Genomic DNA, 15,452 nt, shown 5'->3' with positions numbered 1-15,452 from the left:
TACTGTGTATATATATATATAGTCCCTGCATATGTGTGTGTGTGTTTGTGTGTGTGTGTGTATAGGTAAAGGTAAAGGTATCCCTTGACGTTAAGTTCAGTCATGTCTGACTCTGGGGGTTGGTGCTCATCTCCATTTCTAAGCCCAAGAGCCAGTGTTGTCCATAGACACCTCCAAGGTCATGTGGCCGGCATGACTACATGGAGTGCCATTACCTTCCCGCCAGAGCGGTACCTATTGATCTACTCACATTGGCATGTTTTCAAGCTGCTAGGTTGGCAGAAGCTGGAGCTAACAGCGGGCACTCACTCTGCTCCCGGGATTTGAACCTGGGACCTTTCGGTCTGCAAGTTCAGCAGCTCAGTGCTTTAACACACTTCGCCATCGGGGCTCATGTATATATAATATACATACACATACACACAATGTGGAGAATATGTGGAAAGGTGGGAGCCACAGCGAAGGCACCTTCCTGGGAGCAAGGTCTAATAATAATAATAATAATAATAATAATAATAATAATAATAATAATAAATCCCTTACAATATCCAAGATGGGTACCATTATTGCCAGAGAAAGCCAAGCTGTAGGAGTTGAAATCCAATCATTTATCCTCCCTATAGAATCAATTTTATATGCATTTTTAGCTACAGAAAAGCTAAAATCAGGACAGTAAAAGAACAACACCCAGAAAATGGGAATTCCAGACAGGAAACAATCAGGGCCAGCTAATACCTCCCAACAAAGGATTCCCCCAGGTAGGAAGCAGCCAGGCTTTGAAGCTGCAAGGCTATTCAATGCTAATCAAGGTGACCAATTGCAACATTCACACTTGCCTCCCACAGACAAGAGTTCTTTCTCCCACCCTGGACCTTCCACAGATATATAAACCCCACTTGCCTAGCTTCGCACAGACGTCAAAACCTCACCGCCGGGCCCCTGTCTCTCGGTCTCTCCATTCCCGGCTCCATCCGCCGCCTTCCTGCCTCACAGAGAGACACCAGGCCTGAGCTGAGGCGAGGCGGCGGCGGCCATTTCCCCCCTCCGTCTTCCTCCTCCTCCTCGGCCTCCTTCCCCCTCGCCCCCTCCCATTGGCTGAGCCCGTGACGCCCCTTTTGCTGAGGGGCAAAAGGAAAGGGCCTGAATGGTGGGAGTTTGGGTGATTTGCAAAAGCTTTTTTTTTCCTAACGAAAAAAACGACGAAATAAGAAAAAACGGCCTCTCGCGATTCGAAACCGCGATATCCAGACATGTGGACAATCAAGGCCGTATATTGCTTCAAAACAAACGAAAATAACGAATTAATAACGGGTAACGGGGAAATCGAATTATTTGAGCAAGCCTAGTATTTACAAATTTAGCACCAAAATATCACAATATATTGAAAACATTGACTACAAAAATGGCTTTGGATAATCCAGAATCTTGGATAAGTGAGGCTTGGATAAGTGAGACTCTACTGTATATCTAGGGATGCACAAAATCCTTTTCAATGAAAATGCAAAATGTTAGACACAGAAATAGATACATAACATAAGTTGATTAATATTTAATTATAGGCAGTCCCTAAGTTATGAACAAGATAGGTTCTGCAGGTTTGTTCTTAAGATAAATTTGTATGTAAGTCAGAATAGGTACATTTTAAGTGTAACTCTAGCCATACACACACACACACCTGCTTTGGATAACATAGAGAAGGGTTAAAATCCCTGTAGTTTGTTTTGCTGTCTGTGCTTCTGTTCAGAAGATTTCACCTCACTTTCTGTCCCTGTGATAACTGGATTTTGAAAAAAAAATGGCTTGCTGTGGAAACATGGATTGATGATAAAGCTCCAGTGGAGACACCCTTTTCCCATGATAACTCTTTCATTGATGAATTTCCCTTCCGAGGGGTAGATTTCTCTCGCTTCCTATTGTCCCTCCCCTGTTCTTAACTATGAGTTGTTTGTAAGTCAGATGTCTGTAACTCAGAGACTGCCTGTAGTTGTCTTCACAAATGAAGCAAGGAATTGTAATAGGCGCATATCAGTGCACAAGGCCAGATTAAAGTGATTGGGATTCTGGAATAATTCTAAAAACAGGCTTTCTTAGAATGGGCTCCATATTCAGAAGTACAGTAGAGTCTCACTTATCCAACATAAACGGGCCGGCAGAACGTTGGATAAGCGAATATGTTGGATAATAAGGAGAGATTAAGTAGAAGCCTATTAAACATCAAATTAGGTTATGATTTTACAAATTAAGCATCAAAACATCATGTTATACAACAAATGTGACAGAAAAAATAGTTCAATATGCAGTAATGCTACGTAGTAATTACTGTATTTACGAATTTAGCACCAAAAAATCACGATATATTGAAAACATTGACTATAAAAATGCGTTGGATAATCCAGAACGTTGGATAAGCAAATGTTGGATAAGTGAGACTCTACTGTAGCTGTGTTGGCAATGCAGCAACATTCCACAGAATCCCCCCAAAAACATTACCTTCATTTGTCAGAAAATACATCATGAGGGAACTCACTAACCCTCACCATTCTTCCATACATGTGGTCTACTACAGGAAGCACTGTAGAGACCGGAGTTCAAATCCATAGAAATTCACAGTTTGGCCTTGGGCAAGTAACCCTCTTGCTGCTTCAAAAGAAGACAAAGACAAACTCTGAAAAAAAACTTGCCAACAAAACTCCATGATAAGGTCACTTCAAGAAATGACTTGATGGCAAATCACAGGAAGCACAATAACTGAACAACTTACATATTTATCTTATAAATCAAGAAAGTAAAGTGAAAGATATGTCAAGAATTTCACTGCAAAAAGAAACCTTGACACATTTTATTTCACCAGCCCCAGTAGTGATCCCATCAAAAAGCAAAACTGGTTACTTTCATTGGAACCATCTAGTGTTTACGGCAAGTGCAGTGTTTTGAACTAACAGAACTCTTCTTCAAATTGAAAATTTAGTAAGAAAAGTGTAAATGTTTTCCCACAATGTTTCGGTATTTCATTTCCAGTAAGTAGATGTTATCTTTCACAATGAATTGATGGTGGGATAAACTGTGAAACAAGGGCAGGTTCAAATTCATGTCATTAATTATGAATACAAAAACTAGAAGAGGATTGTCACAGTCGATTAAATTCATGGGATATGGAAGGATATGATCTTCCTTAGTTTCACAGGGGAAGTGATTTCTTTGTTTGGGGGGGGGGGGGTCCAAAGTGCAGAAAAAAATATTTTGGATTTTAACTCCTAAAATCACCTTGCCACAAAGGCCACTGCAACTTTCTCAAAAAATGAATTTTGGTTTTCTTCTGGCTTGACTTTCTTCTCAAATGCTATTTTTCTTCTGATTCAAAGACCATGTTGTGCTCAATTCAACAATATATAGAGGAGGAAAAGAAAAACAGACCCACCATTTTTATTCTGAAACATTTCATTTTATGTACAAATCTACAGAACTATGAAATCAGAACAAATTAGCTGATTCACCTACTTGTCAGTATTTTTTGTGTAACCTTATGTACACAAGTAGTAATTCAAATTAAAACAGCATTAAGAAAATCCATTTATGTATAAAAGCTTTTTCAAATTTTAATAAAAAGATAATGGCACTAATCCAGCAATGAAGTTATCTTTATTTTAAAAAAAAACATTAAATCTACAGGTCATTGGTGGTTTGTTTTTAATGACCACTACTACTGTTCTCAACAGTATCAACTGTTTCTGATTTAAATACCTAGATTTTCTTTCACATATTAATCTTATTTGGAGCAGCTAAGGACTATAAAATTATTATAAACACAATTTATTGCATAGTGCACCTACATGACTTTTAAAATTCTAGGTTCATAAGCAATGCTTTAAAAATTTCCATTTTATCAGAGGTGTTTGGTGAAAGGAAAATACTCATCCAATATTATGGAAGTGAACTTTCTCATCAACAGTGGAAGTTTGCCTCTCCTTTCTCTCTCTCCAGCAATCTCATGCCCTCTCCAAATATGCTCTAGAAGATGCTTCAGCTTTCTGGAACTGATCTTGGAAGAGCATAGATGCTTCAAAGAAGAATCCATTCTCTAATGGACCCCATACCTTTAATAAACTGACATGAATAGATATAACCAGTGGCTACTACTGCATCCACAGCCATGGAGGGAAGGCAAAGTTCACACACAGTGCTAATTGTTGGCATCTGTCAGGGGTGCTTTGAATGCAATTTTCCCTGCTTCTTGGCAGGGGGTTGGACTGGATGGCCCACGAGGTCTCTTCCAACTCTATGATTCTATATAGAAGTAGAAACAGGGATAGTCTGAAAGGGAACTAAAAACTAATTACTGAAGAGGATACTGCATTGACCAAAGACGTATAGTGGCAATTCCCAAGAGAGAAAGGGATGACACAGAAAGGAGAAGGCTCACTGATATTAAAGGTATGCTTATATTACTTAGAAAAAATCCCTAAAACAGTTTTAAAGTAGGAAACTAGGATGATGTTTGCTGGAGATATCTGTGATGCACATGACATTCAAACAGCATCCTTCCACAGCTCTACGTTTCACTGTTGCCACGTAACAACTATAACAACTATTATTTTCCTGCCATTAGATGAATAAACCAGAAAAGCTGAAACTGCAACAATGACAGAACAGTAACTTTATGGCTGATGGGCTATTGACACAAGGAAGTTTTCTCCAGCCCTAAGACCCCCAGTTGTCATGATACTGAACTACAACTCCCATCATTCCAGCCAGCAGGGATATGGTGACTAAGAATGATGAGAAAATAATCCTAAAAATTTGGAAGATGCCAGTTGGGGGAATGTGGCGAATGATAGCAAGAATTAACACATGCTGAAAATGGGACAGTAACATTAGTATGTTACCCACTTTTACTGCATATTAATATTTCATACTGGAGGATCTATACAATTTTCATAGTTTCTTAGATTTCACAGCCCGTTCTTTTAATTTTTTTGCTGCACTTTTTCACAAAGGGATGTGATTCTATATTTCTATATATTTTTACTTTATTCTAGAATACTTCTGTAAGTGGTTTTTTTTTTTAAGAACTAAGAAGAGAGATCCACTTAGGGAAGTAAATACAGATTTACTTCTATCTAAGATGGAAAAACATCACTTTCACAGCACTCCATTTTCCAACTATGATGATCATGTGAATCACATCAAAGTAAAACTATGTCATGTCCTTTACAGAAACGTATTCCTCGGAACAGTGAGGACAGATCATCTTGCAGACCTGAAACTATAGTCATCCCTCTACATTCACTGGGTTTAGAGGCACAGGACCTCATAAAAGTGAAAAACTGATTTTTTTTAAATGTTACTTTTTTACCTGAGATAACACATGTCTGTGAATCTTTAGCTCCTCCAGCATGACTCTATGGTCAATGTACACCAGACGTTCACTATAGAATCATACTGGAGAACCTACAGATTGCTAGAAAAACAATTTTAATCAAATTAATGAATAATCAAATCCACAGAAGTCAATTCTGCTAATGTGGAGACTCAACCATACAAATAAACAGTTATCTACAATGGTAAGCAGGTACCTCTTTCTATGACATATATCACACCACCACTGCCTGGCTTTCTCATACCTGATATACCACATTTTGAGAATCAGGACCCATAAAGAAATGCTTTTCCTACCCCACCGTTTACAGATATCTTGGTTAAAAATATCTGGCCCTTTTTTTGGTTTTGTTTTACAAAATGAAGGTATAATAAACAATTGGAAAGTACAAATAATCAGATGGGACCATTTCAAAGGCACAATGGTTCCCACAGGAAAAAGAACTGTCTGTACATATTGGCCCTGCACAGCTAACTCTTATCCTGCATTGCTACAGTAGCTCACAATGACTTGGGGAAAAGGGAAGCAGCCTTCCTGAAAGCCAAGTGTAGCACTGACAACTCCCCCTTCACAGTGCTTCAAGTATCAAATGAGCACACTCTCCTTTTTGTTTTGGTACACCTGAATATTTATAGTATTACAAAAAAAACCATCTGCAGCATCAGTTTCTTCATAGATTCACAACTTCAGCAGTTTTTACATTTTATAATCCATTCTGCATTGGGGTTTAGCTGATACAAATCCTTCATGTAGGTATCTTCGTCTAGGCAGCGTTCACCTGTTAGAGAAACACATGCATTATGTAAAATTACAGATTTTAAATATGATGAAGATTTACTTTAGGTTAAACTCTGCTGAATGCAGTGCAACTTACTTTGGAGGTAAACAGACAATGGGTTGCATGAGCAATAAAAATGAGGCAAGATGCCACAGAGAAGAAATAAATGCTGTAACTGTATATGAAGATCTGAAATAAGTAGTAATATTATGCTCTAAAAGCTTTTTGCAAGCTTTCCCAAGACAGCAAGGCAGTCTTTAATCCTGGCTGATTCTTGGCTCTAAAATGGAAGTAACACATCATCACCAAGTCAAAATACCATGAGGGAGACCATGAGAACATTATCCATGAGTCAGTTACCACAGAGGAAGCAAGCCCAGCATATTCCAAGATTTGTTTATTTATTGTATTGAAATATTTCTATCCCACCCTACATTGTGAGTTCTCTGGGTGACATAGAAAATAAACTGATGTGTGTGTGCATGGGTCCTCAAATAGCCTGTTACGGTGGCTCCATAAATTGTATAGGGTTTTCTTAGACAACAAATATTCAGAGGTGGTTTTGCCAGTCTTCCTCTGAAACATAGTCTACAGCACATGGCATGGTCAGCTAAGCTTCTAAAATCAGACAGGATCTGATGCCTTTAAGGTATTTAGGAAGGATATTAAGTTACATTAGACCATGTCAGATCACTTGTTCTTCCTAGAATTGACCTACAGCCAGGATTTCAGACAGGATTATTTTCTTGTCTTATTTGAAAAGCCTTAGTTTTTCCTGGTAATCCACTATCTAATTTCTAAGCAAAACCAACCCGACTTCGCTTTCTAAATCAGATTGTTGTATTCAGGGAGAAATGGTGATGTCCTCTGGCTAAAAGGTCCATTGGCACTCATTTTCTACTTTCTGCCACAGCACAAGGCTATATATGCAGCCATCCCAATTAACACTTCTTATCTCTATGTCTCATGTCCAATCACCATGCAGCAGGCAATGTTGTGCAGGTAAATTACTGTATCACATTTCCAAGCTTGGTCTATTGACATGTAGGCACTCTGGTTGAAGTACTTACGCAAAGTACCCTCACACATCAATCACATTTAGGCTGGACCACACAATTAAAACAAAGTTTGAATCAACACTAGTTTTATAGAGCGAACAGTCTTACCAATATTTCCTCCAACTTCATATAAAAACACTTCTTCTTTCTTCAACGCTTGGACAGTTCCACTGAAAAGTAACATCACAAAATGATTAGGCAGTGGACCAAATCATTTACAACTAAAAGCTACTGTATGTGCTTAGGAAAATGCTCTACAATGTAGAAAATTGTCCATGTACTAAAATTATCATTTACCATCTGTTAACTAATGGAAAGAAGCATATCATACTTGGATGATAATGGTAATTAAAGCCAATGAATAATATGGAATCAAAATTATGAGAAATAACTCACATACTTGAAAAGATGTAAATCTTTTGACTATCTTATTTTATACTGGGTCATTTAACTTAAACAATTTGGCCCAATTCCATTTTTTTTTTTACAAAAAATGCAATCAATATTAGCAATTTTAAAAACACTTCCATAATTTTACATACTCATAAAGGTTTTAGGACTGATGTAGACAATGTTGATACATTTTGACACACTTATGGTTTCAGTTGTAGAGCAATGCTTCTACTAAGCCATGTGACCTCACTATCAAAGTATAGGGGAGGATCAATACATTTGCTGCACCACTACTGGCATTACTGTAAAAGCAACAGTTTTCAGAATCCAAATTTTGGAGCAAGTGTACTTGCATACAATTGCTATCTGTTCGAAAGAACAAGTCAATGAAGAAAGGAAACATTTCCTTGTGGTGGTAGTGTGGCTTAGGGGAGAACTGGGGGACAAATGGATCCCATCATTCTAATGAACTACTAGATGAGAGTCATTTGACAAATATAGGACATTACTGTATGCATGTTTACAGTCTAGCAACAGCTCAGGGGATTAGACAAGCCCAAAACTGGGAGTCCAGCAATAAGGTTGAATACTCCTTATACTGACCTGGCTTTGCAAAATAAACAGTCTTACATTCTTGCAACAAATATTAGAGCCATACATCCTGTTGCAAAAACAAGAAATTGAAGAGATGGAGGACAATTCCTATCCTAGTCTTCAGCTCTCCTCGCCCCCATCAGGTCATCTCCAGAAAGTTGGGTTGGTCTAGGACAGTGGTTCTCAACCTGTGGGTCCCCAGATGTTTTGGCCTTCAATTCCCAGAAATCCTAACAGCTGGTAAAGTGGCTGGGATTCCTGGGAGATGTAGGTCAAAACACCTGGGGACCGACAGGTTGAGGACCACTAGCCTAGGAAGTGCTAGAAGTAGTTAAGGACACATACAGAACTGTACGAGCCAAATTACTTCCTCACATGGGATGGGATTTTTTAATGAAATGTAAAAAATAGATCATTTATATCAAGGTAGGCAACCTGGCAATCAAGATGTTAGGCTTAAAACTCCACAAAATTTCCAGATGGCATAGTCAAAAATGGTTAGGATTTGGGGAAGTGGAAGTTTAGAACATGTGAAGGACACCAGGTAGCTTACTTTTAAAAAAATTTCTTTTTTGATGTTTAATTTTAAACACATTGGTAATTTTTTAAATCTAAAAAAATTCTTCCTCGGTTTTGTTTTTTCATCCATGTCATGCAAAACACACTCTTAAATCCATTAGCCAGCTCACAAATTCCTTCCTAATGTTCATGAGATATCATTGACATATTTGTAAATGCCACATCTTTTATCTTCATCCATGTCACCCAAAATTGCACACACATGTTCATCTCACCCTGAATTTCTTATCCAGCTCAAAAATCCATTCCTAAACTTCTTGAACTATCAAGGTGCATATGTGTACACTGCAAAATATGACAACTCATTAAGGCTCTATAGAATGACTGGAAACAATCTAGTTGATGAAGTTTTATATCCTGACTTCTAAAAAAGTGAGTTTGGAGACAGTGATAATTATCAATTAAGTGTCCCTTGAGCTCTTTGTCAAAATGAAGTCAATTTCTCCCCTTTTCGGTGTAGATTTCAAAGTGATATTTTAAAAAAGCAATATTAATAATCAAGCATTTAGGAAATAAAGAAGCCAGGCTTATACCTTTTTTGGCTGAGGAATCTGGCAACGACATCACCAGCTTTTAATTCTTCAGTCAGCTGGATTGCCATGGAAACTTTGGAAAGATGAGGTGCTTGCACCCGTATTACTCCCTGAGGAACATCAGTCTGCAAAGCAATAATGAAATTGTAACATGGCAGCTTGCAGCTCGCTTTGAGGGGCTTCTCAAAACACAGGGCAGAATAATTAATTGGAACAGATCACATACTGAATGTTCAAGTTAAGCACATTGTTCTATAGAAAGCAGGCCCCCCTTCCTTTGACCTATAAAACAATGATGGATCACAAAACATATGGATACCAACATTCACAGAAATTAATAAAGTTGTTATCAGAACCTTCAAGGAGGTTTCCACCATGTCATAAGGCACACAGTTTAAATACCCGATTTACATATCAATCAAATGTTCTTTCTACATTGAAAAGAAACAAAAATTTCCCTTTTGATTTTGTGCTTACACTACCATAACAAAATTTCAAGATTACTAAAAAGATATATTTTCAAATCAAATGCTTTATCTTCTTTCAAATTTACTACAGTGTAAAAGAACACTTATGAAACTTAACAAAAGAGTGTAAAAAATGAGTTATATATCAAATTCTGAATGAGCTGTATCTGATATTGAATGACAAATGGGATTCCTATTTTTTAAAAAGCAGGGTTCAGTTTTTTTAAATACAATATATAGTATATAACATTTGATTAAAGTACAAATTATTCATATAATCTTTAGCATAAGCACTGCAAAGTTTTAATTACTAGACTGACTCTCTATATGCTAGGATTTAATAAATCAGAAAATTAGGTGAGTGGTGGTTTCCAGCAATTTCCCATACCCTATTTATCAAATAATTCACCTCTAATAAGAAGAAAACAGAAACTGTAAAGTAGCTTTGTCATTTTAAAACAGTGGAGGCAGAGAATACATTATGGAAAAAGTTAAATAGATATATTTAAACTTGGTTCACGAATTATAGTAAGGTGCCTATTTTTAAAAAAGACAAAACAAAATCCCCCCACCCAAAAAAACTTTGGTTTATTTGTAGAGCAATAATTGGGACCGGGGGGGGGGGGGGGTGGAACCTGACATCAGGCTAAATGAACGACATATGAAGAATACTATTCCTGCTGCTATGAAGAACCAATAGGCCAGAAACTAATACATCTATAACTCCTTAGTCCTGACCATTTCAGTGCTGCACCCAAACAGCTTCAAATCTATGAAGGCAAGTAATTGTTTATACCAGGGGTTCTCAAACAGTGCTCCGGAGAGCCCTTGAGCTTCCACAGGTGATAGTGGGGGCTCCGCAGCACCATGCTGCTTCCCACCTCCTCTTTCCTCCCCCTGAGAAATGCATGGAAATTAAAGTTTTGAGCTGCCAAAGCAGCAGCATCCTCCTGATGCACAGACCCTTTTCCCCCTACCTCTCTCACTGTCCAGACCCCACTCCCCCCCCTTCCCGGATTTCTTTGCTTCTAAAACCCTATTTCCCTCCCACCACTCAGTGGGTGCTTTCATTGTGTTTTTCCTGCATGGCATAAGGGGGTTGGACTGGATCGCCTATGGGGTTTCTGGTATTATTATTATTATTATTATTACCACCAAGGCTGTATGGCCACCTGTTGGAGGTGCTTTGTGTTTTTCCTGCATGGCAGAAAGGAACTAGATGGCCCAGGGAGATCTTCCTTGAAATACTGTTATGTTTATGTTGTTAAATTCGTTCTTCATTTTAAACATTGTATTGTTCTTTCTTTCTTTCCTTCCTTTTTTTGCACTATGTGAATTAGTTCACACAAACTCTCCATCCATCTGCCACTGGTCAGGCCCACACATGTTATATATACATTATATATAATATATAATATAATATATAAGCATTTCTTTGGCTCCAAGACAAACTTTTGATTCAAAAAGGGCTCTGCAGCTTCACACAACCACAAAGCTGCCAAACTGCTCTCGCTTCCAGTTATAAGGTATCACAGAGAAAACATATCTTCCATAGTTTGATAGAAGAGAGAATTTCAGCAGGCACTGCTTGGGATGTTGGAATAACAAAATCTTGTGCCTGCTCCAATTCCCCTTTCTAATTAGTAATTTATTGTAGTAGAACATGCTCTGTATCTGGGAACTATAGTAAAATCAATGGTCTTAGACACACGTCCATATATATATATATATATATATATATATATATATATATATGTGTGTGTGTGTGTGTGTGTGTGTGTGTGTGTGTGTGTGTGTGTGTGTGAGAGAGAGAGAGAGAGAGAGAATATGGCAGAGAAATTGATATGACTGCCATCATCACTTCTACTTTGGTTCTAAGATGCTAAAAATGTATCCTTTACGGCAGTGCAGTTCTGAAACCCTCCATGAGATGTCTCTAATTCACCACAATTGAAAATATGATTCTAGGTGAAAATGGGTTGCACTAATTGGAAGAGAATTGGTATGCAGAACACTACAAAGTGCAAATATTTTGGATGTATACTGTTATGTGTTATATTTATATTTGATTCTGTCATAAATATGTTACACTGATCCTAACATAGACTGGATATAATTAACTTTTAGATATGTTTATCATATAAACCATCATGAATTCACTGTGGAAGTAGTATTTGAACAGATGAATAATGGATTTTTAAAGGTAAAGTTAATGAAAATTGCCTTTTGCTGCTGCTATTGATGCTTCCATAAAGTGTTTTGGAGAACTGTGTTTTAATCTGCTGTGTATATGACAAGTGTTTTTTTGTCGTGACTGTTGGTCTGTAATATATTGTATATTGCTTTCAATGCTATTTTGGGGGTGTGTGAAGGTGTTCCAGTTTTGGGGGGGCATGAAAGCATTCCAGAAAGTTTTAAAACTGTTCCTCACTTTCTCGGTTTTTCAAAAAGGTACTTAGGAATAAATTTTCAGTGTAGCCTTTAAAATTGCAATTCAATTGGATTAGTGCCTTTAGTGTTTAAGTGTTTTTGATTTCTGTCTCTTACATATGTTACTGTTTTATCTTGGTGGATTGTGCACTGCCCTGATAGCCTCCATAAAAAGGCAACAAAAAAGTGAAATAAACAGTAACAATGACAGAATTAAAATCCAGGTAATTTCACAAGTGGCTTTCAAGTTCCCTCTGTTCCTATTCTCATGGAGGTCAAGAAATGTGATCTTGAACTGCAAAAATGAAGTTGCCAAATTAGGTGTGTACAAGCCACAACAGCTAGTAAAATGAGCAACAATAAATTAACCATTTGTGAGATCCGGATCTCTCAAATGCAGTATACATAGCTGGCTTGTTCAGGAAGCCTGCCTCAGGTACGACAGTTGGACAATCCATCTCCTTGCAATGAGTCCCCCCATAGAGGCTACTCTGTCCAGCTACACTGCACCAAATGCAGCAGGAAAGTGATCCATGTGGCAGGTTTCCAGAGAAGCTGTCTGCCTGATGCACTGAGCTGAGGGAACCCTACCAGAGAGAGAGAGAGATGTAGCAAGTGATCTCTCCAAAGAGCTGCCAAGGTTCAAATATTTCATTCTGAGGAGTCCTTTCTCAAAGTGAGGCATTATAGAAGTGTCTTGACAATCAATTCGGCACAAGCAGTCTCCATGACCACCCATGTTGTCTCAGCGTGAGGCAGGAGACATGGCAGGAAAGGAAGGTGTGATGGCAAGGAGATAGTGGCACTAACCCTTTGCCTCAGACAGTGAGAAGTCTTCCTGGCTCTACAGTTACTAAAATAAATTCATGACAAAACATATTGGCTATTTCAAGAAAACACCCTTAGCTTTGTGTTCTTGACCTGAGGTATCTAACATATGCAAGAAAAACCAAAAATTCAAACAAAACTAAGGGTGTAACATTTCAACAGATAGCCATTTTAAATATTTTGGCCACAGAACTTTATACATATTGCAATCACTGCTTTACTAGTACCTGAGGCATCATTTTAATGAGGTCAGGTTTTTCAGATAATCACTGTAGCTTCCATTTATATGTGCTGGAAGGGAAGATGTAACTATGAAAACTATACTGTAACTTTATACTTATCTCTTGTCCTAGTAGTATGCCTATAGTTTCAAGGTGAAACATCATTTATTGAATGTTACATGCTTGCTTACATCATTGAGACATTTTACATCATGGTTGCTTTTGTCTTGCTTCTCATGCTTTTCTCGGTCATAAGCCATTTTTTTCAGCAATTTCCTCATTGCTTTGTCTTTTCTCTCCTTTTTTTGACTTTCGGCATTTTGCTTTCTTACTTGGTTCACAAGAAATGTTGGAATCTACAAGCACACGAAATGTTATGAAGGATATTATTACTACTTTAAAAATATATTATTCAAGAAAAAGACCAAATAAAACACACACAAATATTTTTACATGTATAAAACCACTAAAACACACATCCATATACTGCCCTGTACATCTACATGGTTTGTGCCCACCTACAGAATTGCCTCTTCCCATATAATCTGCCCTTTAGGATACTGAGGTCTTTTGGGGGACGCTTACTCCAACTAACCAGAACTGTCTGGCAACCGAAACGCAAAGGACCTTTTCATCAGCCGCCCCAAGACTGTGGAACAACCTGACAGGAAGAGCTTCAACAGCTAAATCAGTTGTCACAATTCAAAATGCAACTGAAGACCCATCTCTTCCAGCAGGACTACCAGGTCAACTTTGAACCATGAGTTTTGGATTTGCATTCTACTATCACTGTATTTTGATCTTTGTATCATATGTTTTGGTGTATGTATTTTATAGTGGTGTGTTTTGATATATTTGTTGATTCTAGAATTCATACCTTTCCTTTCCATCCAATTCACAGTTCAGACAGATTACAACTATTTAAAAGTGATAATAATTAAGAATACTCCAACATTATTACAACAAAACAAATCAAGCCATAAAACAAGAAATAATAGAATCATAAAATAAAGCAGGAAAAACACCATCCTTTAACAGGTTCAGAAAAATGTAATTGTAATAAAACTGTCTCAGGGAGTCCAAAACACAATGGTACATCTGCTATAAGGCTTTCACAAATAGTTGATCAGAAGTTAAGTCTATTTCTAAAAAGGGAAATTCCTTCCTTTCTGCATTTCTTGGTCAGGAGTGGGGTATGTGTGTTATGTGCTAGATATTCTTATCTGGCTTAATGGATTCTGAATATTTTTAACTTATCAGCTGTCCTAGGACAGAATGCTGCATAGGATAGCATACAAATATTTTACATATAGTAAATAAATAAATTCTAGCTTGTTCAGAAACACAAAATAAAGCTAACAAAACATGGATTATTTAACTCTGTAAAAATAAATATTAAAATTATACAGTAAAATACATAAAGCACATTATTTATTCCATAAATGTCTTAAGCCAGTGGTACTCAACCTGTGGGTCCCCAGATGTTTTGACCTTCAACTCCCAGAAATCCTAGCAGCTGGTAAACTGGCTGGGATTTCTGGGAGTTGTAGGCCAAAACACCTGGGGACCCACAGGTTGCGAACCACTGTATTAAGCCATTAACCACTGTCAACTGGAAAATTTAGAACAATGCTGTTTGTATATTAAATAAGCATACAGGCAAAATAAGTGTTTGCATGCAAATTCAAAATTCCTCTTATGTAACCTTTATGGTAACCTTTCAAAAGTTTAAATGTTGAGTCACCTGCATCCTCTGTAAAGGGAAATTAGTTGGGACACTTATTTCTCAAAGTAATTAAGTCAGGGCAACAAAGAACAAACTTACAGTCCAAAGAAGATTTTGGAATTTAATCATAAAACGCATGACACTTGCTGTCCCAGCCGCCATAACAAACTCGCTTTTTTCTGTAGTCTTGGAACCCAAACCATGAAACATGAAGAGATTTGGGGCCATAACCACGGCAACGTTCTTTAGGTTCATTTTGTTCTTCTCTCGGTGATCAATTACTCTTTGTAGAAATTCAAGGAGTACCTGGAAGTGAGAGTGGCATTTGAGAAGACATTATGTACAAGACCATAAAATAAATAAAACATATCATCTAAGCAAAGTACTGCAGAAAGATGGTTGAACTACATGTAAAAAGGTTGCCCCATTTGTGTCTTCTATGCTAAAACTGGACACAAATAAGGGAAA

At 37.5% G+C, this 15,452-nt stretch overlaps 1 protein-coding gene across 2 annotated transcripts in view; it reads right to left on the bottom strand.

Moving 5' to 3' along the window:
* Positions 1–3,407: 3,407 nt before the first annotated feature.
* The window catches only part of arhgap18 (Rho GTPase activating protein 18), an 83,977-nt gene continuing 71,932 nt past the window's right edge, over positions 3,408–15,452 (bottom strand). For both annotated transcript variants that reach the window (XM_008118108.3, XM_008118107.3), the window contains exons 11-15: positions 15,084–15,290; positions 13,450–13,614; positions 9,313–9,437; positions 7,322–7,383; positions 3,408–6,155 (exon numbers count right to left, since the gene is read on the bottom strand). In XM_008118108.3, the coding sequence (XP_008116315.1) occupies positions 6,064–6,155; positions 7,322–7,383; positions 9,313–9,437; positions 13,450–13,614; positions 15,084–15,290 (651 nt within the window). In that variant the 3' untranslated portion in view covers positions 3,408–6,063. The remainder of the gene's footprint in view (positions 6,156–7,321; positions 7,384–9,312; positions 9,438–13,449; positions 13,615–15,083; positions 15,291–15,452) is intronic.

This window comes from Anolis carolinensis, chromosome 1 (assembly GCF_035594765.1).
Source record: "Anolis carolinensis isolate JA03-04 chromosome 1, rAnoCar3.1.pri, whole genome shotgun sequence".
Classification (NCBI taxonomy): Eukaryota; Metazoa; Chordata; class Lepidosauria; order Squamata; family Dactyloidae; genus Anolis; species Anolis carolinensis.
Note: the sequence above shows the minus strand (reverse complement) of the source record. Positions and strands in the feature narration are given on the sequence as shown.